The 27,915-nt window shown below is 48.7% G+C and overlaps 2 protein-coding genes across 2 annotated transcripts in view; one reads left to right on the top strand and one right to left on the bottom strand.

Moving 5' to 3' along the window:
* The window catches only part of LOC140197923 (disks large homolog 4-like), a 99,938-nt gene extending 73,823 nt beyond the window's left edge, over positions 1-26,115 (top strand). The window contains exons 11-19 of the mRNA XM_072258533.1: positions 49-163; positions 1,215-1,391; positions 2,978-3,015; positions 9,091-9,138; positions 10,254-10,355; positions 10,749-10,921; positions 15,647-15,756; positions 21,469-21,560; positions 23,774-26,115. Of these exons, the coding sequence (XP_072114634.1) occupies positions 49-163; positions 1,215-1,391; positions 2,978-3,015; positions 9,091-9,138; positions 10,254-10,355; positions 10,749-10,921; positions 15,647-15,756; positions 21,469-21,560; positions 23,774-23,880 (962 nt within the window). The 3' untranslated portion in view covers positions 23,881-26,115. The remainder of the gene's footprint in view (positions 1-48; positions 164-1,214; positions 1,392-2,977; positions 3,016-9,090; positions 9,139-10,253; positions 10,356-10,748; positions 10,922-15,646; positions 15,757-21,468; positions 21,561-23,773) is intronic.
* dnah2 (dynein, axonemal, heavy chain 2) overlaps positions 1-27,915 on the bottom strand; it is a 609,335-nt gene that overhangs the window by 30,110 nt on the left and 551,310 nt on the right. The window lies entirely within an intron of this gene.

Here is a 27,915-nt window from a genome sequence, read left to right as displayed (position 1 = left end):
GAGCCCCTGAGCCGCTGGTTGTGTTCACCATTCCTTCCTCACTGCCAGAGTACAGCCGGTTTGAGGCGAAGATCCACGACCTGCGGGAACAGCTGATGAACAGTAGCATTGGCTCAGGGACCAGCTCGCTGCGCAGTAACCACAAACGAGTCTTCTACATCCGGTGAGAGCGAACCGCCCATCGCTGCCCTGCTGCTCCTCCGGATGCTCTCATCCACCCTGCCCACCCCATCACCCCATCCCTTCATCTCCCAGTATGCCCCATCATGGCCGTTGCCTGCCTGCACTTTCACTGTAACCGTGACACTTTATTCTGCATTTTCTTTGGTGTGCTTATGGATGGCACAAACAAAAGCTGCCAATCTGTGACAATAACAAATACCGGTGACTTCACGGCATCCATCCAGATCGTTTCACAGCATTGAGACTGAACCAGGGAAAAGCAGTGACAGAATGCAGAATAAAGTGTCACAGTTACTGAGAAAGTGCAGTGCAGGCAGATAGCAAGGCACAAGGGCCAACATGAGGTAATAGATAAGATTTTCAAGATTAGCTTTAATTGTCACAAGTACAGTACACTGAAACACAGTGAAATGTGTCATTTACATCAACAATCAGGACAGTCTGCTGGGGGCAGCTCTGAAGCTCTGACACCAACATAGCATGCTCACAATTCACTAACCCTAACCTTGGAACTGGAGCACCCAGAAGAAACCCACACAGTCATGGGGAGAACATACAAACACCACACGGACAGTGGTGTGAATTAACTCTGATCGCTGATGCTGTAAAGCGATTGTGCTTGTCACTACACACCATGGCATCCAACCATCCATTACAAGGAATATTAGCATGGAGAGCATTGAAACCCCATACAGACAGTGTCAGGAAAAGTATTACACTAGCCCTACACTACCAAGGTAGATTGGGAGATCTAGAGTTCATCTTTATGTTCTAAGAGGTCTTTTCAATGGGGTTAGAAGCTGTCCTGGAGTCCAGCGCTACCCTGTAATCACTCCCTCGTCGACCTGTACCTTGCTCCAACAATACGTCCAACCTCTGACCCTCACACATTCCATCTACCATGTCCTGATGTGGCTTGGGTGGAGGGGAGTAGAGTCCAGTAGTTGTGTGAGTGGTAGGAGTTGTCTCTCTCAGTGACTGCACAGCCCCATGTCTGAAGTAATCTCTGTTCACCTCTGGTTCTACCACAGGGCCCTCTTTGATTATGACAAGACGAAGGACTGTGGCTTCCTCAGCCAAGCCCTCAGCTTCCACTTTGGGGACATCCTGCATGTCATTGACGCCTCAGACGAGGAGTGGTGGCAGGCCCGCAAGGTGCACTCAGATGGAGAAAGCGAAGAGATCGGTTTCATCCCCAGCAAGAGGAGGTATGGCGAACGGCTGTTTGGGCTGCAGGGAAAGGGGGAGTGCGGCCAGATCTTGCGAGTAGCTGGAGGGGCAGCAGAGTCTGATCTCATCACCAACCAGGGGCCTGGAGCCACAGGACCCATTCCTCCATTGGAGTCTTGGGGTAGGGGGGGTTCAGGCACCAAAAATTGTTCTACATAGCACTGTATTTGTAGTTATCGCCAGGACCCAGAGAAGGTTGATAGACTTCTTTTGGGCAATAGGAGGCTGCTATCCTCAGTCTTCCAGTTACGAAGGGCGGTAGTCACGTGTGTGTGTGTGTACATATGTACGTACCCAGTTGGCAGCTCTCTGCCTCAGGACCCTACAGAGATGCCTGTACACTGAGCACCCTCCAAGGTGGCACTGCTTTCGCTGGGGGCACTGCCCTTAGGAGGATACTCAACTCCTGGAAGAGGGCTTCAGGCACTCTGCTATGTGGGAGCTGCCAGGCTTTTACCAGGAACTATGGCGGGTCTAGAGTCTCCTCCGGTGAAAGGGCTCCTGCGCTTGCAGAGAGTGGCATTCAGGCCATGAAAGGGACCACTTTCCATCCCGTTGCAGTGCATGCAGAGTGGCTCTGGTTATGCCAGTCCCTGCTCAACTGGAGGTGCTCACCAGATCCAAACCCTGAGATTTCCTCTGGGAGCTGGTCCCACACAGCATGAGTCACCTCGTGGAGATACCCAGTGTGCCGTCCGCAAAGCACCGAGACAGTTCCTGTACGGGCAGCTCTTGCACACTTTTCACTTTATTGCCCTCGCCTGCTGTCGGCATACACGTGGCCATCTGTCTTAGCATTACGTGATGAGAGCGGCCCCCGGTGGAAGGCTCTTTATACAAGGCTTTTCCCCTGTACATTGGGAACCCACAGAATCAGCCATAGATTCCTGATCAGGTTCACTGATACCCCGTCCACCTGTCCTTTCTGTGGACGGGGGGAGTCATGTCTGCATGGAGTGTGAGAGGTTGCAGCTCCTGTTTGAATATCTGAAGGGGCTGCAGTACAGCCCCACACTCCTAGTTTATGGGCACCCAGTACAGGGGTGGGGGGAGTGGGGGTCTGGTCACTCAGAGGATATCCTGTAGCTTGCTCCTGGGCCTGGCCAAGGTGGCCATTTGTGGGTCCAGTTAGTGGGGCTGTCGAGTGCTGTACCCAAACCGACTCCTGCCCCTTTTCCGGTGCCACATTCAAGCCGGGGTGTCCTTGGAGAGTGAGCATACAATCATTATAGGTTCAGTGGGGGATAGCCAGGAATGGTGGGTCCCCTGGGAAATTGAGTGCATTATAGATGGTAGTAACTGTAATTTAAATTTAATAACTCTATTGCAAACCCTAATCTTTGCATGTCTTTTGTATTTGAATAAAGTTTTGTATATTTGTTTTAAAAAAAGGTAACAGTACAGAAGGAGAGTCATACAATGGGAGGGGTGATATTGAGGGAGTGTCACACCCTCTGGGGTGATACTGAGCGAGGGACAGTGCTGAGGGAAGGTCACACTGTGGGAGGGGCATTCTCTCACTCATATGAACTGTGGTGTCAATGACTGTTTGTTTCAATTGCAGGGTTGAGAGGAAGGAGTGGCCGAGACTAAAGGGCAAGGAACGGGTAAGGAAGGTGTTGGGTTCAGCCTGTGGTGAGGATGGGGGGATGAGGGGTGTTGTCAATGCCATTGAAAGGTCTCTCCTCTGATGCTGCTGTATCTGTCGAATTCCCCAGCTGCTTACTTCTTGTTGCAGATTCCAGTATCTGCAGTTTCCTGTGTCTGCTGATTTGAATGAAAACCCTCCCTTTTGATGTTGGAACCATTTAGTTGGGTCAGTCTGTGTCTGTGGGGGTGGGGGAGCAGAGAAATGGCACTGGGCCTGCTTCAGGTAAAAGATCAGATTCATTTGTCACCTGTACATCAAAGCATAGAGTGAAATGTGTTGTTCGTGTTAGGGTTATAATATGAGGAGTGTTTGATGGCCCTGAGCCTCTACTCACTGGAATTCAGAAAAAATGAGGAGGGGACCTCATTGAAATCTATCGGATGTGGAGAGGATGTTTCCTATGATTTGGGGGGGTCGGGAGCCAAGCCCAGAGGACACAGCCCCAGAGTAGAGGGATATCCATTTAGAACGGAGGTGAGGAGGAATTTCTTTAACCAGGGAGTTAAAGAAATTGTGGCAATTTGTGGAATTAATTGCCACAAGTGATTGAGCAGGCCAAGTCACTAGGTATATTTAAGATAGAGGTTAATAGATTCTTGATTAGTCAGGGCATGAAGAGATATGGGAGAAGATAGGAGACTGGGGCTGAGGGAAAATGGATCAGCCATGATGAAATGGCAGAGCAGACTTGATGGGCCAAATGGCTTGCTTCTGCTCCTTTATCTTATGATCTAACCTGATGATATGCTGGGGGTAGCCTATAAGTGTCGCCACACTTTCCAGTACGACATATCATGCCCACAGTGTTTCGTGGAACTGCACACAGATATGTGCGGTGGGCTTCTAATATTGGACTACACCAGTTTGGGTCTTGACCTTCCTGATGAACGGATCTCCAACTCCAATGATAGGCCCTCGTGGCCCATTGCCAGAGCCTGGAGTCAATCCATCTTTTGGGTCTGTTTCGTCAGTTTTCACTGAAGGGGAAGAACTCTGATCTTTTTGGCTTCAGGCACTTGGGATCCAGCAGTCTGACTGCAGAGGCTCTGGGAAGATAATGTCAGTGTGTAGGAGAACACTTGGATTTAGTGATCATAATTCCATCCGTTTCAAGATTATTCAATGTTGTTCCGCTGTTTAAGAAAGGATCTAAGCATAAACTAGGAAATTATAGGCCAGTGGGTCTGACATCAGTTGTGGGTAAGTTATTGGACTGTAAGTTACTCTAGGGACTGGATATATAAGAATTTGGATAGACATAGACTGATTAAGGATAGTCAGCATGGTAGGTCATGTCTAAACAATCTTATAGAGTTTTTTCGAGGAAGTTTACCAGGAAAGGGGATGAAGGCAAGGCAGTGAATGTTGTTTACGTGGAACTTAGCAAGGCATTTGACAAGGTCCTGCATAAGAGATTAGTCTGCATTAAATTCCATCTGCCATTTTTCCAGATGATGCAGATCCCACTGCAAGCCTTGATAGCCTTCCTCGCTGTCCACTACACCTCCAGTCTTGGTGTCATCTATTAATTTTCTGATCCACTTGACCACGTTATCAGTCACTCGGCATTCAAGATGAAGTAGTAAATTGGATTAGACATTGGCTTTGTGGGAGAAGCCAGAGAGTGGTAGTAGATGGTTGCCTCTCTGACTGGAGGGCTGTGACTAGTGGAGTGCCGCAGGGATCGGTGCTGGGTCCGTTGTTGAAAAGAGATTCAGTGCTTTCCCGGCGTATATGCCAAATAAACTCTCCTCAAGCTTCTAGCCTGCTACAAGTATTGATTATAACCAATGTTTTGATGACAAACTCCACTCTCTTCATCTTACTTGATGAAGATAGCGGAGTTTGTCATTTAAACATTAGTTATAATTGATGCCTGTACTTGGCTGGAAGCCCAAGAAGAGTTTATTTGGATCCGTTGTTTGTCATCTATATCAACAATGATAATGTGGTCAACTGGATCAGCAAATTTGCAATTACGCCAAGATTGGGGGTGTAGTGCATAGCAAGAAGTGCTATCATGGCTTGCAGAGGCATTGGCTGGAAAAATGGGCGGAAAAATTGCAGATAGAATTTAATGCAGACAAGTGCAAAGTTTTGCATTTCAGTAGGACTAACCAGGGTAGGTTTTACACAGTGGGCGGTAGGGCACTGAGGTGTGTGGTAGAATAGAGGGATCTGGGAATACTGGTATATAATTCATTGAAAGTGGCATCACAGGTAGATAGGGTTGTAAAGAAAGCTTTTGGCATATTGGCCTTCATAAGTCAAAGTATTGAGTACAGGAGATGGGATGTTATGTTGAAGTTGTATAAGATATTGGTAAGGCCTAATTAGGAGTACTGTGTGCAGTTTTGGTCACCTACCTACAGGAAAAATGTAAACAAGGATGTTGCTGGCTCTGGAGGACCTCAGTTATAAGGAAAGATTGAATAGGAAAGGACTGTATTCCTTAGAACGTAGAAGATTGAGAGGAGGTTTGACCAAGTTATACAAAATTATGAGGGGTATAGATAGGGTAAATACGAGCAGGCTTTTTCGACTGAGGTTGGGTGAGTCTACAACTAGAGGTCATGGGTTAAGGGTGAAAGCTGAAATATTTAAGGGAAAGATGAGGGGAAATTTCTTCACTCAGAGGGTGGTGAGAGTGTGGAACGAGCTGCCAGTGCAAGTGGTGCATGTGACCTTGATTTCAACGTAAGTGAAGTCTGGATAGGTACAATAATAGTAGAGGTATGAAGGTCTATGGTCTCAGTTCAGGTCGATGGGAGTAGGCAGCTTAAAGTTTTGGCATGAACTAAATGGGCCGAAAAGCCTGTTTCTGTGCTGTACTTCTATATGACTATAATTAGAGAAGGCTAGGTCAGGTCCTCTGTTTAAGATTCTAAAATGGAGAAAGCCCAATTTTGGTAGTATCAGAAGGGATCTGGTAGATGTGGATTGGGTAGGTTGTTTTCTGGCAAAGGGATGCTTGGTAAGTGGTAGGCCATCAAAGGTAAAATATTGAGAGTACAGAATCTGTATGTTCCTGTGATCACAAAAGACAAGGCTTATGGAGCCTTGACTATCAAGGGATACTGATACTGGTAAAGAAAAGGTAGTGTACATCAGGTATAGGCAGTTAGGATCAAACGAGGCACTTGGAGTAACTATGTAACCATATAACAATTACAGCACGGAAACAGGCCATCTCAGCCCTTCTAGTCTGTGCCGAAATCTTACCCTATCCTAGTCCCCCTGACCTGCACTCAGCCCATAACCCTCCATTCCTTTCCTGTCCATGTATCTATCCAATTTAACTTTAAACGACAACATCGAACCTGCCTCAACCACTTCTGCTGAAAGCTTGTTCCACACAGCCACGACTCTCTGAGTAAAGAAGTTCCTCCTCATGTTACCCCTAAACTTTTGCCCTTTAACTCTCAACTCATGTCCTCTTGTTTGAATCTCCCCCACTCTCAATGGAAAAAGTCTAACCATGTCAACTCTATCTATCCCCTTCATAATTTTAAATACCTCTATCAAGTCCCCCCTCAACCTTCTTTGTTCCAAAGAATAAAGATCCAAGTAGAAGAAATGCAAGAGAATACTTTAAAGGGAGATTAGGAGGGCTAAAGAGGTTGCTCTAGCAGTTAAGGTGAAAGTGAACCCCAAGGGCTTTTTCAGTACTGGGGCAATTTACAGCAGCTAATTAACATACATCATTGGGATGTGGGAGGGAACCAGAGCTCCCGAGGGAAAGACACATGCTCACAGGAAGAGCATACAAACTCCACATAGACAGCACTGGAGGTCAAGATCAAACCTGGGTCTTTGGGGTTGTGAGGTTCACCTGCTGCTCCACCCAATTCACATGCTCTTGATGCAGATTCCCGAGAGAGCATCGCTTCCAAGCAGTGACCTCAGCAGACTAAAGCACAAGGCGTGCAACTGAATACTGAGGTCAGCCAGAGCAGATGCTTGCGGTTTGGCAGCTGGGAAACGTTGGACTTGTGGCTTCTTGGTGAGAGCCTGCCAGGAGTGCAGCTGTTGGATGGAAGGGCAGGTGAACAATAGTTGCCTTCGTCTAATGACCCATAGAGCATGCTGGAGGAACATAACAAGTTAGGTAGCTTCTATGCAGAAGAATAAAAAGTCAAAGTTTCATAAGGAGGAAGAGACCCTATTCAGTACAGATTGGGGGGACTGCTTTGTTTAGCACTTTTGCTCCATTCGCTACAACAGGCAGGATTTCATGGTGGCCACCCATTTGAATTCTCCTCCCATTCCCATTCTGACATGTCAGTCCTCCTCTACTGCCATGAAGAGGCCAAACTCGAGTTGGAGGGGCAACACCTCATCTTCCACCTGAGTAGCCTCAAACCTGCTGAATGAACAAAGATCTGTCTATCTTCTGGTAACTTCTTCCTCCTTCCCCTTCTCTCTTTTCCTATTCCCCATTCTAGCTCTCCTCTTACCCCTTCTCTTCTCCATCACCTCCCTCTGCTGCCTCTCAACCTTCCCTTTCTTCCGTGGTCCACTGTCCTCTTCTATCAGATTCCTCCTTCAGCTTGATGAAAGGTCTTGGCCCAAAACGCCGACTGTTTGTTCTCCTCCATAGATGCCTCCTGATGTGCTGAGTTCCTCCAGCTTTTAGTGTATGTTCTTCTTCAGTCCTTTACCTCTTCCACCGATCCCTTCCCAGCCACTCACTTCATCACCTCTCCCCCATACACCCACCTTCTCCCTCACCTATCACCTGCCAGCTTGTACTCCTCTCCTCCCCCCCCTCCACCCACCTTATTATTCTGGCTTCTGCACCATTCCTTTCCAGTTCTGATGAAGGGCCTTGGCCCAAAATGGCGACTGTTTATTCCTCTCCATAGACGCTGTCTAACCGGCTGAGTTCATCCAGCACATTGGGTGTGTTACTCTGGATTCCCAGCATCTGCAGAATCTCTTGTGTTTATGATTTGCCTCTTCTAATGAACTCTCTGCTTCCTTTCTGCTGCCCAGGACATTCCTGGTGTTGGAGACGTGGGTCTACAAGGTGAGCTGTGATGTGCTGCTTAGGTTTCTAGCTCCTTCACTGGCCCTTGGGATGGGTTTCAGTCCACCTAAGTGTTCATATTTTCTTTGGACACTTTCCCACCCCTATGTTCACCTCCATCCAAACTTGTTCTCGCAGCTGTGGGGGCAACTCAGCGTCGATCTGCCTCCCTACAGTCCTGAGCACACACCTGGGCTAGGGTTAGGTGCTAGGGAGGGTTCAAGTAGCAGCCCATCCCCTCTCACTGTGAGGCCCCTGGCAGGACAAATATTTGCTGTTGCCCATATCTGTTCTCTACCGTCTCTGTACCTACTCACTCTGAGACCTCTTCACCCATTGGTCCAGTGCTCTCCAATCCCAATGACTTCCTATCACACCTTCTTCTACTATTAACTCTATCGTTTCACCCCTCTCTATCTCTGTAATCCCTACATTCCTTGTTACCTCTGTCAACACCCCCTTCCCCCGGTCCAGCCCTTACACCCTCCCCGTCTCTGTAACCCTCTCTGCCCCCTACACCCCTCTCTATGTAACGCCTTGCAGCCTCTACATGCCATCCCAAATCTGTAACCCCATCCAGTACGTACACACCTTCCCAGCTCGGTGATTCCCTCTGGCCCCTACATCTAACCCCTCCTGGTCTCTGCACTCCTCTCCATCTCTGTAACCCACTTTGGCCCCTACACACTTCTCTGTCTCTATGAAACATCCCTCCCCAATTCTTCCCCCCCTCCCCATCACTGTGACCCTCCACCAGATCCTGCTTTCTCCAGGATACCAACGCAGTACTTATTCCTACCTCTCTGACCATTGCACCCTAGTCTCCGGAATTCCCTCTCCCCTGTTAATCATTCCAGTGCAGTCCCTTCTCACATGTCGGATTAGCTGGGGCTGGAGTGTGTAAGCGGCCATGTCTCGCCCTCTATGTGGTTCATGCTCTCGGCTTCGGGTGATGAGTGTGACATGTCACCTAACGTGTGGGCCTTCCCCACAGGGAGCCGTGACGATCGGGTCTTGAGCTACGAGGCGGTTGTACAGATGGAAGGTGAGTGAGAGATGCTGACCCCCTTCATGTTCCAGCCTCTCAGCATCTGGTGACAGTGTCCCATTGTGGGAGGGGTGGTGCTGAGGAAGAGCCACTATGGGAGGGATAGTACTGGGGGAGGGTCACTGTGGGAGGGGTGGTGCTGGGGGAGAGTCGTTGTGGGAGGGGCGGTACTGAGGGAGGGTCACACTGGGAGGGGTGGTACTGAGGGAGGGTCACACTGTGGGAGGGATGGTAATGAGGGAGGGTCGCAGTGTGGGAGGGGTGGTACTGAGGGAGGGTCACACTGTGGGAGGGGTGGTACTGAGGGAGGGCCCCACTGTGGGAGGGGTGGTACTGAGGGAGGGTCACAGTGTGGGAGGGGTGGTACTGAGGGAGGGTCGCACTGTGGGAGGGGTGGTACTGAGGGAGGGTCCCACTGTGGGAGGGGTGGTACTGAGGGAGGGTCACAGTGTGGGAGGGGTGGTACTGAGGGAGGGTCGCACTGTGGGAGGGGTGGTACTGAGGGAGGGTCCCACTGTGGGAGGGGTGGTACTGAGGGAGGGTCACAGTGTGGAGGGATGGTACTGAGGGAGGGCCCCACTGTGGGAGGGGTGGTACTGAGGGAGGGTCACAGTGTGGGAGGGGTGGTACTGAGGGAGGGTCGCACTGTGGGAGGGGTGGTACTGAGGGAGGGTCGCAGTGTGGGAGGGGTGGTACTGAGGGAGGGTCCCACTGTGGGAGGGGTGGTACTGAGGGAGGATTGCACTGTGGGAGGGGTGGTACTGACATACCACCCTGGGAAGATAGGGCAATACAGCACAGGAACAGGTTGTCCATCTCTCTCTCGGGTGAATATCGAAGATTCACTCGTTATGATTTATTATCAGAAACAGAAGGAACTCTCAGAGCCAAAGGGACAGTCACCATCTCCAAACCCAGTGTATGTACAGCCAAGTTTGTACTGTGCTCAGGACGACACCCTGTGTGCGGGTGTGGGTGATATGTGTGTGTGGGATTGTCAATGTTTGCACGCAGGGTATGTGTGCTTGCTTCGCAACATTGGATCAGTGAGATCGCTGGAGGGGATGAATGTCTGTCTGGGGAGCTTAAGTCTCTCTGTCCTCCTCCTGCAGTGCACTATGCTCGCCCTATCATCATTCTGGGTCCCACCAAGGACAGGGTGAACGATGACCTGCTCTCCGAATTCCCAGACAAATTTGGATCCTGTGTTCCACGTGAGTTTGACATTGGCCTCTGTCTGATCCCATTACATGTAAACTGCTAGTGTCACAGAGTGGGATCTTGCTTTGTCTGAGCCAGAGACTAGGGTAGAGAAAATCCACAAAGGTCAGCTCACACACTGGAGTCTTTTTTCCGTGAATTTATGCTGAGGGATTCTGGCAACTAACCACTCCATAGGGTCAGTAAATGAAGCGAAACTGCACCAACTTTGCCTGAAGGCAGCAGGAACATATTTAAATGCAGCGAGGGGAGGGGAGTTATTCTCGCTGTCCACAGTGAGGCTGCCAGTGACATAACTCTGCTGTCTCTGTTTGATGGGAATAGTGGGGTAACTCTGGATGAAGCATGTGGATTGAACCCAACCCGTCTCTCTTGTTACTCCGCAGATACGACCCGGACCAAACGTGACTACGAGGTGGATGGACGGGACTATCACTTCGTAGCGTCCCGCGAGCAAATGGAGAAGGATATTCAGAACCACAGGTTCATCGAGGCAGGCCAGTACAACACACACCTGTATGGGACCAGCGTACAGTCGGTGCGTGAGGTGGCGGAGCAGGTAATCACTGGGGAATATTCCCAGCATCACCACAGGGTCGGACTGCTGCTGTGCCACAGAACTGGCACGGTCATGTAGTGGGTTTCAGTCGAAGCAAGCAGCTGAGAAGGGAGTGAAGAACTCGGGTAGAAAAAGTCGTTTCTTTTTAAACACTGCTTGGGGAGAAGGGTCTGCACTGCGCAGGCGCGTGACGTAGCACGCCAAGGTTTAAAAGCAGACCACCATATACAGCGGCCATCGTCGGAGTGGACTGAGTCAGAGTGGGACGGCTTTGGCTCAACAGGCTTCGGCGAGAACAGGCAGAGGCCAGGGTAGGTTTGGATAATTTTTTTTTGTTCTGATTATTTAGAGTAGAGAGAATGCCAGGCAGGATGTTGGAATGCTCCTCTTGCAGGATGTGGGAAGTCAGGGAGCCTCCGGTGTCCCTGACAACGACACCTGCAAGAAGTGCATCCAGCTGCAGCTCCTAACAAACCGCGTTAGGGAACTGGAGCAGGAGCTGGGTGACCTGCGGATCATTTGGGAGAATGAGGAGATTATAGATCGTAGCTACAGGGAGGTAGTTACGCCAAAGGAGCAGAGGACAGGAAATTGGGTCACTGTCAGGCGAGGGAAGGGGAAAGGGCAGGCAGAGCAGGGTTCCCCTGTGGCCATTCCCCTCAACAACAAGTATACCGCATTGGATACAGTTGCGGGGGATGACTTACCTGGGACAAGCTGCAGCAGCCGGATCTCTGGCACGGAGTCTGGCTCTGCAGTGCAGTAGGGAGGGTGGAAAAAGAGGAGAGTGGTAGTGATAGGGGACTCGATAGTTAGAGGTACAGACAGGAGGTTCTCTGGTCGTGACAGAGAATCCAGGATGGTTTGTTGCCTCCCGGGTGCCAGGGTCAAGGATGTCTCTGATCGATTGCATGACATTCTGAAGTGGGAGGGTGATCAGCCAGATGTCGTGGTGCACATCGGTACCATTGACATAGCAAGGAAGAGTAAGGAGGTCCTGGAGAGTGAGTATAGAGAGCTTGGCAGGACCTCGAGGGTGGTAATCTCAGGATTGCTACCTGTGCCACGTGCCAGTGAGGGTAGGAATAGGATGCTCTGGAGGAGGAACAGGTGGCTGAGGAACTGGTGTAGGGGGCAGGGTTTCAGATTTCAGGATCATTGGGACCTCTTCTGGGGCAGGTGGGACCTGTACAAGAGAGACGGGTTACACTTGAACCACAGGGGGACCAATATCCTTTCAGGGAGGTTTGTTAGTGCTATTGGGGAGGCTTTAAACTAGATTTGCAGGGGGATGGGAACCAGAATGCCAGAGCTGACAGTGTGGCTGGGGTGAAAATAAATGATGTTGAAAGTTTAAGCAAATCCGCCGATAGAAAGATTGTGAGTGGTGGTAAAAATCTTCTGAGGTGTATATATTTCAATGCTAGGAGTATTGCGGGGAAGGCGGATGAGTTGAGGGCGTGGATTGACACGTGGAATTATGATGTTGTAGCAATTAGTGAAACTTGGCTACAGGAGGGGCAGCACTGGCAGCTTAATATTCCAGGGTTCCGATGTTTCAGATGTGATCGAGGCAGAGGAATGAAAGGTGGGGGAGTAGCATTGCTTGTTAGGGAAAATATTACAGCAGTGCTCAGGCAGGACAGATTAGAGGGCTTGTCTACTGAGTCTTTATGGGTGGAGCTGAGAAACAGGAAAGGTATGGCCACATTAGTGGGATTGTATTACAGACCACCCAATAGTCAACGAGAATTGGAAGAGCAAATCTGCAGAGAGATAGCAGGCAACTGCAGGAAACATAAAGTTGTAGTGGTAGGGGATTATAATTTTCCATATATTGATTGGGACTCCCATACTGTTAAGGGTCTAGATGGTTTAGAGTTTGTAAAATGTGTTAAGGAAAGTTTTCTAAATCAATATGTAGAGGGACCAACTAGAGGAGATGCAATATTGGATCTCCTGTTAGGAAACGAGTTAGGACAAGTGACAGAAGTCTGTGTAGGTGAGCACTTTGGTTCCAGTGATCATAACACCATTAATTTCAACTTGATCATGGACAAGGATAGATCTGGTCCTAGGGTTGAGGTTCTGAACTGGAAGAAGGCCAAATTTGAAGAAATGAGAAAGGATCTAAAGAGCGTGGATTGGGACAGGTTGTTCTCTGGCAAGGATGTGATCGGTAGGTGGGAAGCCTTCAAAGGAAAAATTTTGAGAGTGCAGAATTTGTATGTGCCTGTCAGGATTAAAGGCAAAGTGAATGGGAATAAGGAACCTTGGTTCTCAAGGGATATTGCAACTCTGATAAAGAAGAAGAGGGAGTTGTATGACATGTATAGGAAGCAGGGACTAAATAAGGTGCTTGAGGAGCATAAGAAGTGCAAGAAAATACTTAAGAAAGAAATCAGGAGGGCTAAAAGAAGACATGAGGTTGCCTTGGCAGACAAAGTGAAGGATAAACCAAAGAGCTTTTACAGGTATATTAAGAGCAAAACGATTGTTGGGATAAAATTGGTCCTCTTGAAGATCAGAGTGGTCGGCTATGTGCGGAACCAAAGGAAATGGGGGAGATCTTAAATAGGTTTTTTGCGTCTGTTTTTACTAATCTAAGCATGAGGTCCAAGCAAATTGCCTGTTTGGATTCAGAACTGGCTCGTGCATGGAAGACAGACGGTAGTACTTGAAGGGAGTTGTTCAAGCTCAGGTTTGTAATTAGTGGAGTTCCACGGGGATCTGTGCTGGGACCTCTGGAGGTCTGTAATTAGTGGGATCTATGCTGAAACCCCTGCTTTTTGTAATGTATATAAAAGACCTGGATGAAAATATGGATGGATGGGTTAATAAATTTATGGAGTGGAGTTGTAGATAGTGTAGAGAATTGGCAAAGAATACAGCATGATATAGATCATTTGCACATCTGGGTTGAGAAATGGCAGATGGAGCTTAACCCAGATAAATGTGGTGTTGCACCTTGGTAAGGCAAATGCAAGGAGGCAGTACACTGTGAGGGCAACATTCTAAACACTGTTGCTGAGCAGAGAGATCTTGGGATCCAGGTTCATAGCTCCTTGAAAGTGGCTAGACAGGTCAATGAGGTGGTTAAGAAGGCTTATGGAATGCTTGTTTTTATTAGTTGAGGCACTGAGTTCAAAAGTCAGGAGATTACATTTGCAACTTTATAGAACTCTGCTTAGGCCACATCCTCTGTCTTCAATGAGCAAGCCAGTTCTGATCCAAACAGCCAATTCGCTCAACCTTAGGCCCTGCTATAGGAGGGATGTGGAAGCTTTGGAGAGGGTGCAGAAGAGGTTTACCAGGATGTTGCTTGGTTTAGAGGACATGTGCTATCTCAAGAGACTGGATAAACTTAGGTTGTTTTCTCTGAAGCGTCAGAGGCTGAGGTGAGATCTGATAGAGGTTTACAAGATTGTGAGAGGCATAGACAGAGTAGACAGAAATGATCTGTTTCCCAAGGTTGAAATGTCTAATACCAGAGGACACATATTGAATGTGAGAAGGGGTATGTTCATGGGGGACGTGATGGGTAAGTTTTATACTCAAAGAGTCGTGAATGCTAGGAATGCGCTGCCTGGTATGGTGGTAGAGCCAAATATATATTAGAGGCTTTTAAGAGATGTTTGGATAGGCACGAGATACAAGGAAGGTGAAGGGAAATGGACATGGTGTGGATAGGAAGGATTAGTTCTGGGTGGTTTTGATTTGTTTTTTAGCTGGTTCAGCACAACATTGTGGGCCAATTGGCCTGTTCCTGTGCTGTACTCTTCTATGTTCTAATTTTGAGAGGACTAGAATATATAAACAAGGACGTAGTGCAAAGGCTTTATAAGTCACTGGTGAGGCTTCACCTGGAGTAATGTGAGCAGTTTTGTACCCCTTATTTAGGAAAGGATGTGCTGACATTGGAGAGAGTGCAAAAGAGGTTCACAAAATTGTTTCTGCGTTCGAGGAGCACTTGATGGCTCTGGGCTGTACTCAGTGGAATTTAGAAAAATGAGGGGGAATCTCATTTATTGAAACCTATCAAATGTTGAAAGTCAAACATAGAGTGGACGTGGAAAGGATGTTCCCTTTAGTGGGGGAGTCCAGGACCAGAGGGCACAACTTCAAAATAGAAGGACATCCATTAGAACAGAGATAAGGAGGAATTTCTTTAGACAGAGGGTAGTGAATCTGTGGAATTCATTGCCACACAGCTGTGGAGGCCAGGTCATTGTGTGTATTTAAGGTGGGGTTTGATAGGTTCTTAATTAGTCAGGGCATGAAAGGTTATGGGAGAAGGCAGGAGAATGAGGCTGAGGGAAATGGCAGAGCAGACTTGATGGGCTGAATGGCCTAATACTGCTCCTATGTGTTAGGCAGAAACCAGAATATGAAAGTGGGGAAGGGGGAAAGAGTACAAGCTGGCAGGAGTCCAGTGGAGGCGAAGGTACATGGGTTGGGGAACTAGATGAAGTGGAAGAGGTAGGAGGAATCTAATAGGAGAGGAGAGTGGACCATGGGAGAAGGGGAAGAAGGAGGGGAACCAGAGGCAGGTGATGGGCAGGTAAAAGGAAAAGAAGGGGCAAGAAATTACTGGAAATTAAAGTAATTGATGTTCATGCCATCAGATTTGAAGCTACCCAGACTGAGTATGAGGTGTTTCTCCTCCAACCTATTCCCTGCTCACCCTGCGCTCACACAGTAACAACACCTGTCTTTTCCCCACAGGGCAAGCACTGTATCCTGGATGTGTCAGCTAACGCAGTGCGGAGATTGCAGGCAGCACATCTTCACCCTATCGCCATCTTCATCAGACCAAAATCCCTGGAAAACATCCTGTGAGTGTGCACACTGGAGTTGAGGAAGGGTCACACTGTGAGAGGGATGGTACTGAGGGAGGATCATACTGTGTCATGTGTGAGCTATCTGGAAAAAATTGATTTATTTCAGAAATAAACCCTGAGAAACAGTGACGAGCACAGAGGAAGATGTAGGAGAGAGGTGTCTCATTTTTGGCTGTGGACTGCAGCAGTTTTCTTCTCAGAGCAAGGTGGCTTTCCTGAGGTTGTTGAGTCTGCTCCATCAACAGTGGCTGGTGGCTTGTGAAGGTTCATCTCTGCAACTTTTAGTGAGCTGGAATGAATTTCTCTGGCTGCTAAACCTCTCCCACCCGGCTAGGATGACCAGAAGAGTTTTATGGTTAATCCTTGGACTTTTGTGTGGACAGAGGAGCATTGGGGTGGCCCGGTTGTGCATCGGCAGGGTCAGTGCTGAAGTTTCATTGCACAGACTTTCCTGCCTGTCTGGAGGAGATACCTGTCCTTTCTCTCTTCTCAAAACTGCTCTTTGAAAGACTGCTAAGTGCTGTGACTGTGTTAATTCAGTGACATTTTGATCGCAGCCTTTGTGGGGCTTTAACATGGCGGGCTGCAGCTCCATAATGGCGGGACCTAGTCCCTACACAGGAGCCATAGCTTCTGGTAGAAGAACTCCTTTAGAGCTACAACTTTCAAACTGATAACTCTGTAAAACGTGGTACAATGTGATAACCCTTCATGATGGAGTGCTGAGAAGTTAGCTATTATGACTTTGTCTGTGGGTGGAGATGGACACATTATTGAGATCAGCAAGATGTACCAAAAGTCCCTTTTCTACCTACGATTCGCTAGAGCTGTCCCTGGCCCTGAGTAGGGGTGAAAACGGAAGGGATCTTCATGCTGGTAGAGCAGTAACAGTGACCCTCTGAATGCACCTTCACCTCCTCCCTCAGCTGCATTCTGTGGGTGAGGTGTTGTCATCGGTCACCGCTATACTGCTCAAACCAGACAGAGGTGATTTTGGACATGTGTTTACCTTCCACCGTGTGGTACTTGTGGAGATGGAACAGCCGGGGAATGCTGAGGGATCTGCTGGACTATAGGCTGGCCATGATGCCACGCCTGCAAGGAGTTTGGACATATTCATAAGAATTACCCTCACCACCAAATCCACCATGGTGGCAGGGGAGGGCACCACACAGCTCCTCCCACTGTTGCCTCTCCTGCCCCTGTAGGGTGGGGATGAACACAGTACAGTTGGCAAGGTGGGTTGAGGTAAAGGGCAGGAAGAATAAGAGAAAAGAAACATCTCCAGACCTCTCTGCTGCAGGAGAAGGAGCCAGGGGTTTCCGTTAGGCCTAACCTGGAGGGCACAGATATCTCGGTGGCTCAGCAAAGCCTTGGAGAAGCTGTGAGGGAGGTTCTGGTGCTGATTGGCAAAACATAAAGGAGGAGGTACATTTCCTCTGAATCTGTACATTGGGAACTGACTAAGGGGATAGATTTTGTGGTGGTGTGTTCAAAGAATGTCGCTGTTGGATGGGGGGATTTTTGTTGATGACAGCGGGTTGCTTGTGTCCAGGGTGGCAGTTTTTGGGATTGCAGTCTCCATGGAAGCAAAGTTCCCTTCCGGAGGTTGTTGGGCCCCAGGGTCTGACAGGGTGTGGAATACTCCTGGGTCACCATCCTCCTCAGACGGTAGGGTATCTGGGTCCTAATGAATGGGGAGGTTGAGGGTCCTCCACATGTTACCCTAGAGGTGGGCGACCAAGGCAAGTGACACCCTTCTCTCGGACTTTGAGGAGACCATTGGGATATCCATACTGGGGGTGTGAGGCACCTTAGCTAGGGGCCAGACCTGCCCTTCATGGGTGTTATTGTCAATCCAGGGTCGGGGGGAGAGGGGAGAGAGTTTTCTCCTCCTAGCACTAGTCCTGAGGTTGGGCCCACTCGACAGGCTGCTTCCAGTAGTGGGGTGAGCGTGTAGGAAAGAGACAGGGGCGATGTGGGTGACCTGGGATGAAGAGACAGGAATGAGGAAGACTCTCGAAGCAGGGATGGCAGAGGAGCTCGTCCCTGGCAGTGAGTTTCAGACTGTTACTGTGAAAGAAATTTGAGAGTTTGTTGCTGAGTCTTGGCAGACAGCATAAAGTCCGACTAGCCACTGACTGATGGACCAACCTGCCTGGGGTTGTGCAATCTGTCCACACCATCCTTAAAACAAAGGGGAAGGAGGTGGGCGTGGTTAGAAAGGAGCAATGCCATTTAAGGAGCTCCTGAAAGCTCTGTTCGGGATGCATAGACACACGGTAAGGAAGCCTGCTCCCGCTAGCCAGCGCATTGGCAAGGGTTTGTAGCACAATCATGAAGGCCACAATAGTGAGTAATAATATAAATGGTGACAGAGAGTCTTTCAGTACGTTCCAGCATCTCTCGGTCTGTAGGGAACAGAGAGCTTCCTGCAGGAAACCCACAGAGATTCTCTGAAATAGCAGCCTGAGATATTGAAAGTTAATGAGCCTGCTCCATCTCACCATGCCCTTCGATGGACGTTATTAAGAAGTCCCACCCAATGTAGGCATTCTTGTTTCATGAGACAGCTGTGCTGTTGGCTCCATTGATAGAAAAGTGTGCATTGTCCTTGGGGTGATTTCAACTGTAACCTCAGAGAGAGTTTGCTTTGGTTCGGTCTTATGATTTGGCTGACGTCTGGCAGAACCTGCACCCTGTCTCCTGTGCCTCCTCCAGGATGACAGGAGGTGGGGGAGGGGAGGGTCATGACTTGCTGGGGCACACGTTTCCAGAATGCATGTCTCCTGGTTGTCTGTGGCCTCTATGTGGCCAGTGTTCTTCTCAGACCACCGTCTGGTGCAGGTGGAGATTAACCCACTGCCTACATGGATGGGGTCTGCATATTGACATTTCATCAACCAGTTGCTGGAGGATGACCGATTCTGACTCTCGTTCTGTTTGTTCTGGGAAATTTGGAGGGGAGAGCAGAGGGGTTTCCCCTCCCTGAAACTCTGGTGGGACATGGGCAAAACGGGTGTCCCAAATCGAGCGGTTTGAGAAAGAGCTGCTTGACCTGGAGTTTCAGCTGACCCCAACCACAGGGGACCAACCCACTACTTTGGCAGAAGTGCCTTCTTTTACTCTGTGGAGAAATGTAGTGGTGTGTGCAGGCAACTTGTGGAGTTGCTAGAAGAGGATGGCTCTAACAGCGCAAATTGTTCACGAAGTTCGCCCATTTTATGTGACCCTGTTCTTGCCAGACTCATCAAGTGAGGAGGTACAGGAAGTGCTGTGGGAAGAGCTTCCAAGGGTCAGCCCAAATGCTGTCCAGCGACTGGACTTACTCTAGCACTGGAGGAACTGACAAGTGTCCTTAACCAGCTATGGGGACGTAAGTCCCCTGGCTTGGACAGGTTGCCTGTGGAATTCAACAGGGTCTTCTGGGACATACAGGGTGCTGATTACTCCAGGATCCTGGGTGAAAGCTTAATGACAGGTGAAACACCCTCTCTTGGCGTAGGGTGGTCAGGGTCCTGCTTCCAAAGAAGGGGGATATTTGCCACCTGAGGAATTGGCACCCAGTGTCTCTCCCGTGCACCAAAGATAAGATCTTTGCCCAGGCAATGGCTGATCAGCTGGGTTCCGTGCTGGCCCAAATGATCCACCCAGACCAGTCCATTCAGGACAATATCCACCTCATCCAGGACCTGATCCATCTGTCCCATGAGGCTGGCTTGGTCAGGGTGGATCATGTCTACCTCCTTGGGACTCTGTGCGCATTTGGACTCAGACTACATTTTATCACACATGTCCATCTGATGTACACTGCTGCGGAAGGCCTGTTGAGTGTTAATGGATCCTTGATGGCATGCTTTTTGCTTTGAGAGAGGCTGCCAATGACAAGGCAACTGTACTGTCTGTGTACGGCCTTTATTGTGCCACCTTTGGAAGCAGTTGACAGGTCTAGTTCTGCATGAGCCGCAGATGAAGGTAGTCCTTTTGGCTTATGGTGATGATGATCACCGACCCTGGCTGTGCGAGACCACCAGCGGATCTTCTTAGCTGTCCTCTGCCAGAGTCAGCTGGGGAAAGTGGTCTGGTCTTTTAGTGGGTCAGTGGGGGTTTGGACTTCCTGCCAGAGGAGCTAAGACCACTTGTGTGGAGCACCACCCACCTCCTCTGTCTGGAGGTCTACCCAGGCTCCACTGTGGAGACTTAGCTGGTGAACTAGTGGGACTTAGAGTCAAAAATCTCTGCCTGGCCAGGATGCTAGTCAGGTTTGCTCCACACAATCTCGAACAGGGCAGGATGTTGGTCATTAACCAACTGGTAGCCTCCATGCTTTGGTATCAGCTGGTCACTTTAGTCCTGCCCACTGTATTTTTCGACAGGGCCCAGAAATTGTTTGTGGGTGTCTGGAGGAACAGGAAGCATTGGGTCTCTGAGTATTCCTATTGCGGAGGGCAGTCAGTCACTGATGTGCGTAAAGACCCAGCTGGTGGTCCTCTGCTTCAGGACCCTGCGGAGATATATGTACACTGAGTACCCTCCAATGTAGCTCACGCCGGTGACACAGTTTCTTCGCTGGGAGAACTACCTACAGGAGGGTATGTGGCTTCCTGTGGCAAGCACCAGGCAGACAGCTATGCAGAAGCTGCCAGGATTTTGCTGGGAGCTATTGCGGGTCTGGGGTAGGGTTTCCTCTGGTTAGAGTGCTCCTGTACCTGCAGGAGCGATGCTTGGGCTGCAGAATAGTTTGTTTCCCATCCCGGCATGGAGGGTGCAGATCTGGCTTAGGGGTGTGGAGTGGTTCCCACTGCGCCAACCCCTACTCCACTGGAGGAGCTTGTGGGACCCAAATCCCAAGATCTTCTAGCATGCAACACACATCAAAGTTGCTGGTGAACGCAGCAGGCCAGCAACAACTTCGCATTTCACCAGCAACTTTGATGTGTGTTGCTTGAATTTCCAGCATCTGCAGAATTCCTGTTGTTTGCATCTTCCAGCATGAGCAGCCTCACAGAGATGACCACTGAGCCGCGATGGTGCCATAATGCACCAAAACAGTTCCTGAACGGGCTGCTCTTGCACTCTTTTAACTTCATTTCCCTCGCCTCCCTTGGCAGTCTGTCTTACAATCAAGTGGTGAGAGGGAGTGTCGGTGGAAGTCTGCCTATGCAGGGGTTTCCCCCTGTACATTGGGGACCTGTGTGGAAGGTGTTGCACAGGGCAGTACCATGCAATAGATTTCTGTCCCTCTTCCGGGGTTACATTTGTGCCAGGGTGCCTTGGAGTGGGAGCATGTGATCATTATGGGTACAAGGAGAGATTTCCAGGAATTGTGGGAATTTAGTGCATTATTGATGGTAATAACTGTATTGCATTTGAATTCAGTAACCATTAACCTTTGTATTTGAATGAAGTTTTATATGTTGTATAAAAAAAGTGGGGGCAATACTGAGGGAAATTCACACTTTGGGGGTGGCACACTGTGAGAGAGATCCACACTAAGGGAGGGGATGCTTCTCCCACCATTCACACTGTTGGATTATACCCCTATCAATGTGCCAACCACGATGGGTCTCGGCAGCTTGGGGAAGTTGTTTCTGAAGGGCCGGTCCTGTGCGCTAACTCACTGTGCACTTACCAGGCTTGAGGGATAGTGGGGAGGGGTTTCTGCTGGGAAGGTCTGAGTTGAGTTCTGTGGGATATGCCTTACAGGGAGATCAACAAACGGCTGACAGAAGAACAGGCCCGGAAGGCCTTCGAGAGGGCGGTGAAACTGCAGCAGGATTTCACCGAGTGTTTCTCAGGTGAGTGCTGGCACTTGCTTACTCCACAGCTAAGCCGCTCTGCAGAGAGAGAGTGCCCACTAGAGAACAAAGGCTTGGTGATTTCCAGGTTCCGGGCTGGAGGAGAGTGCGTGAAATCTGTTGCTGTGGAAGTTGGGGGGAGCGGCGCATTAGTGTTGTGGTTAACGTAACGTTATTACAGCCCCGTCACTGTCTGCATCTTCTTCCTGTGACCACACTGGTTTCCTCCAGATGCTCTGCTTTCCAAAGGCATACACATAAGAAGATTAATTGGTCACATGGATGTAAGTGTGCAGCACAGGCTCTTTGGAGCAGAAGGGCTGTTCTGTAACTGTGCTGTACCATGAAAAATAAAAAAAAATAGTGCGGATTGGATGGATGTGGTGAGAAGGCTTTATTCCAGGAAGGAAACTGGATCAATCAGCATCTCTGTGGGGTGGGGCGGTGAGAACAAGATTGTGGGGAGGTGAGGTTATTGTATAGGGCAGTGCTCCCAACCATTTTTATGCCATGAATCCCTACTATTAACTGAGGGGTCTGAAGTTGGGAACCCCCGGTCTAGGAAGAGCAAGAGGTTGGATGAGGTGTGCAGTGTGGAGAGCCACCCTGAAATATGAGCCAGGCCTTTCAGTGATGGCACCCAGATCTTTCTCACACTGCCCATGGTCTGTAACTCTCCCCCAGTGGCATCACAGCTGGGTCCAGGTCAAAGTGTGGAGGCATGAGGAGATGGACCGGGAGAGGGAGGCTGCTGGCACTGAAATGCAGGGCTCCCAAATGCACATTAGTTTATTATTGTCACATAGAACATTACAACATAGAAACAGGTCCTTCAGCCCATTTCTATTTTGCCTAGCCCCTCTATAACCCTCCTGTCCATGTATCTATCCAAGTGCTGCAATCAAACCTGCTCCACACTTGCACCACCCCTGAATGAAGACGTTCCTTCTCAGATTTCTCTCAGACATTTCACCTTCCAGTTCTAGCCTCTTCCAACCTTCGTGGAAAAAGCCTGCTTGCATTAACGCTTTCTATGCCCTTCATAATTTTGTATACCTCCACCAAATCTCCCTTCATTTTCTTATGCTCCAGGGAATAAAGTCCTACTCTATTCAACCTTCAAAGTAAATGTATTATCGAAGTATATATATGTCACCATATCCAACCCTGAGATTCATTCTCATGGGCATACTAAATAAATCCCTAATAGAATCAATAAAAGAGCACACCAACTCGTGCAAAATGACAAAAAACCTCAAATACAAAAGTAAAGAAATAAAAAAAAATCGAGAACATGAGATGAAAAGTCCTTGGAAGAGGACATGGTTGTGGGAACATTTTAGTGAAGGGGCAAGTGAAGTTACCCCCTGTAGCTCAAGAGCCCGTTGGTAGAGGGGTAATAACTATTCTTGAATTTGGTGGTAAGTCCTGAGGCTCCTGTACCACCTTCCTGATGGTAGCAGCTGGGTGGTGGGGTTCCGTCATGATGGACACTGCTTTCCTGCAACAACGTCTCATGTAGATGTGCTCAATGCTGGGGAAGGCTTTATACCTATAATGGACTGGGCTAAATCCACTACTTGTTATGGGATTTTCCATTCAAAGGCATTGGTGTTTCTATACCAGACTGTAATGCAGCCAGTCTATATGGTCTCTACCACACGTATTTAGAGATTTGTCAAAGTTTTAGATGGCATGCCAAATCTTTGCAATCTTTCCTTACAACTCAGATCCTCAAATCCCAGCAACGTCGTTGTGAATTTTCTCTGTACTCTTTCAATCTTATTGTACTAAGGTGCAGGGGAAATCATAGTTTTGCATCTCATCTGTACACTTCATCATATCAGTGTACTGAGGTGGTACAAGGTACAACAGTAACAGAGCACAGAATAAAGTGTAAACACAAGAGATTCTGCAGATGCTGGAAACCCAGAGCAACAGACACAAATTACTGGAGGAATTCAGCAGCATTTATGCTTCAGGCTGAAACGATGAAGGTTCTCGGCCTGAAATATCAACTCTATTCCATTCCTTGGGGGGGTGGGGTGTGTGTCTAGATTTCCAGCATCTGCAGAATCTCTTGTGTTAAGATTGTGAGGTCAAAAGTTCTTATCATACTAGGGGGCTGTTCAAACAGTGGGGTGGAATGATACAGATACCTTTGTGTAAGTTGGTCTTGTGCCAGTAACATCCTCTCTCTATCCTCCCTACAGCTGTGGTTGAAGGCGACAGTTTCGAGGAGATCTACGTCCGTTGCAAACACATCATCGAGGAGCATTCTGGACCTTACATATGGGTCCCTTCCCGGGAGAGACTGTAGAACATCCTCCCTTCACACCTCTCCCCAATCCTCCCCACCTCCAGGCTGACCAATCTCACGTGTCCATGACCTGCCCCTTCCCCACAGCTTCTGAAGCCGCTATTGCCTCCCGCAGGATCCGACCTCCCCCCCTCTGCGCACCACGCAGCTCTTTTGTTCTGTCACTTGTTCCATTTCCAGGATGGAGAGTCAGGGGAAAAAAAGATGGAAATTTTTGTCAAAGAATGGAAGAGGCGGACAGCCTCACGTGTGACCTATTAGTTTCTGCTCTCTCCATGATGACCGCTTTGTGCATGCTTCATGTTAAAAGCAAGCAAACAGCAAGGATCCGATGAAGCAGCTTTATCCTGCATTGAACGAGGAGCTGCATTTGCCTAGCCTGGGCTGTGGATAGCACAGACTGTGGCTCGCTGTCTGGGTGACTGTAAATAATTTACTTATTTAACTGAAGAACATACACATGCGAGTGAAATGAAACGGCAACAAGATCTGAAAATTGATTGCGTTCCATTCTTTTCTGTTCATCCCGTGTGCCGCCTGCCTGTGTCCCAAAGACAGAGGAAAAACCACAAACTTCAGAAAAACTAACTTTTAAGAAGCAAATGGATTCAGAGAGGCTTCCATCCAAAGAGCAAGGCTCTGTGCTCTCTGGCTCACTGTCGCACCCCGTGGGAATCGAGATTTTCCTCTATGCCTGTTATGAGACATGGCCATTTGCCCCCTCCCCCTCCCTCTCCCCCTCTCCCCCTCCCCACCGGCCTTGGGAAGAATGGGCCACCACTGCATGGAGACCGTGACTGCGCTGTCCACCTGCTTCCTTCACTCTTTTTCACTGCTCTTACCCTACGACAGTCGTGCTTCGACCCTGTTTTCTTTAGTTGCTGGGACCCTCAACACCTCTGTTCCCTTCCCACTTATCTGATGGAACAGGCCTGACAGGCACATGCAGAGTTAAATGTCGAGTGGTTTAGGGGGCTGCTGGTCTTTCATATCCCAGCACTCGAATCGTATTACTGTTGGTTGGTTCTCTGTGTGAGACTAGGCTATGGGTTAGTGGGGTGGGGTGGTTGGGTGAGTGGGGAAGTGCTTCTCGATGTTTCCATCACTGTTATAATCTGGAATTGGAGGAGGAGGCCAAGCAGTTAGTGTGGACAGGTTTTGGATTCCCAGCAGGGCAGAGGTCATCTCTTTCTCAGTCCAGACAACTTGACCTCGTAAACTCTCCGAGACCCAGTCACCCATGGCAGCTTCTGATTTAGTATGGCCTCCGGTACCTTTCTTTAGGAAAACGCTAAGTGTTTGAGGTATAGCCACTTTGGGGTAAGGAAGGGTGTCCTCTCAGTCTGGAGAGCTGTGACACTACCCCCTGGCCCAATTGTCATTGCCCTGTGAATCACTTGCCCCCTGTTGAGGGCTGGTTGACAGGATCTCTCTCCTGTCACAGGCTTTTAACTAGATGCACCATCTTCTACTAGTGGGATATCAGAAGGGAGGGAACAGTTCAAAGGCTGTGACCTCCCCTACCTCACTTTTCCGTGTCACCCAGACTTTTCTCTGGCCTTCTGAGCAACTACTCTTTGGACGTAGGAGCCAGGTTGTCTCCTGGAGGGGAGGGAAAACGGGAAGGGCTGAGGGAGACACGGGATCTGGGAGTCCAGCATTAGAACTTGCCCAGGAGACCCACACTCAAATTTTCAGGTTGGCTGGGGTCACCTGTGATGATGAACTGCTGGGAAATGAGGATTTTGTGGAAGAGGAGGTTGAAAGCAGAGGGAGGGGTGTGCCCATGCCAGCTAGCCCTGGGGAACAGGGTCTCCCACAGGTAACTATTTATCACTAACCCACAGTGTTGGCTTGGGATGGTCCAGAGTGGGGCAGGAGTCAGCGGTTACCACACGGACTTCCACACCCCACCCTCCACCTGATCCCAAATCCCACTGGTGTGCTACAATTCCTACAGGAGTGAGTTTCTGGGGTCTACAAGCATCTGATCCATGAGGTGTTTCAGTAAATGGATTCTGAGGCTCCCAAGATGGCAGAGCCTGAGGATAACTTGTCCCACCCAACCTCTCCATTGCCCACCTGACAAGGAGGTTCAGTACCCAGCAGATCAGAAACTGGGCCTAGATTGGGCATGTGTGGTTTGCAAAACTGCTGTCATCGATTCCTCCCCTGAATTAGCTGTGATCATCCCACCTGTGATGTTATGATGGACTGGATGCTATTGTAAGTGAGTGAACAAAGTTATAAAAGTTTTATTTTAAATGTTTGTCAAAGTCCCACATCTGTTTTACAACTGACTCTGTGCTTTCGTCATTCTTGAGAAAGTGACCAAGATCGGCCAGTGGATGTGGGAGGGGAGGGACTGAGTAACTCAGAGACCTGAAGTTATTCTGGTGGTTAAGATTAACCATCTTGGATTTAAAATCTCATCCTCAGTAGAAATCATAAACCCACTAGATTGTACAAAGTTGTCTTGCCCAGTATGGACCATCCTTGTGTTCAAACCAACCAGCGGTTCTGGCACTAAAACATCAGCTGAAATGGTCAGTGAGATACTTTACTCAAGATCAGTAGGGACTCATCTATTCCCCTCACTCAAAAAAGGACAGTAAAGAGAAACTACTTTGTGGCTAATCCTTTTATCAAACTTGTGTTGCCACCATGTGACAGGATAATGTACAGGGAGCTTCACGCTGTGTCTGACCCCGGGAGTGTGTGATGGGACGGTGTGGAGGGAGATTCACTCTGTGTCTGGCCCTGGGAGTGTGTGATGGGACGGTGTGGAGGGAGATTCACTCTGTGTCTGGCCCTGGGAGTTTGTGATCAGATGGTGTAGAGGAAACTTTGATTTGATGAAGGGTTGTAAGAAAGCTTATGGAGTACTTATTAGTTGGGGGATTACATTCAAGGGCAGGAAGTAATGTTGCAGTTCTATAAAACCCTGGATAGACCATATTTGGATTATTCTGTTGCTTCATCGTAGGAAGGATTTGGAAGCTTTAAAGATGGCGCAGAGGAGGTTTCCCAGGATGCTGCCTGGATTAGAGAGCATATTTTATGCGAACAAATTGAGTGAGCAAGGGCTTTTCTCTTTGGAGTGAAGGAGAATAAAGCAATAGGGATATTCATAAAAGGTATAGAGCACGTGGATTTTTCCCAGGGTGGAAATGGCTAATAAGAGGGGCATAATTTTAAAATGATTGATATTGCCAACACTTTTCTTAAGAGTTAAGCTACACAGATAGTGGTGGGTGAAATGCCCTGCCAGGAGTGGTGGTAGGGGTATTTATGATACTCTTCTAGATAGATGGAGGGCTGTGTTGGAGGGCAAGTTTAGCTTGATCTTAGAGTAGGGTAAAATGTTAGCACAACATTGTGGACTGTAATGTTCTATATTTTTAATAGAGGAGGAAAATCTATAAACTACTAGCTACAATATATGTAGATCTGTTACCAATGGAGATGGTGTAGAGAGATTACATTGAGATTATTCACCACCCAGAGAAGGACTAAAATGACGAAACAGGAGGCTAAAAGGGATACTGGAGCCCCATTCCTACATCAGTGAGGACTTGTTAGTGCTGGAAACGTGAATGAGATGCCAGGAGGAACACCCGAAATGTTGGAGAAATTCAATGGGTCAAGCAGCATCTGTGGAGGTGGGGGGGGGGGGGGCACTAAAGGAACAGTTGATATTTCAGACAGAAACCTTGAATCGTCCGGTGCTAGGTTTTGACTCAAAACATTCACAAATCCCTCAGCTGATTCAGGGTTTCAACCTACAATATCAACTCTCCTTTCCACCACAACAGATGAACAACACTGAGTTCCTCCAGATTCCTGTATCTGAAGTCTCCCGTGTCTCAGTTTAACTTTAGTGTCAGCAAGTTATTGGAATGTACTCTAGGATGGAGGATAAATCGTTTTAATTCATTCAACGTAGTCAAATTTGTCAATGTAGATTAGACTAACAGAATTCTTTTATGTGGGTGCTGATATCCATAAGGGATTGATGTGAAAGTTTTAACAAGC

Source organism: Mobula birostris, chromosome 5 (genome assembly GCF_030028105.1).
Source record: "Mobula birostris isolate sMobBir1 chromosome 5, sMobBir1.hap1, whole genome shotgun sequence".
NCBI lineage: Eukaryota > Metazoa > Chordata > Chondrichthyes > Myliobatiformes > Myliobatidae > Mobula > Mobula birostris.
This window is presented reverse-complemented; position numbering and strand designations above follow the sequence as displayed.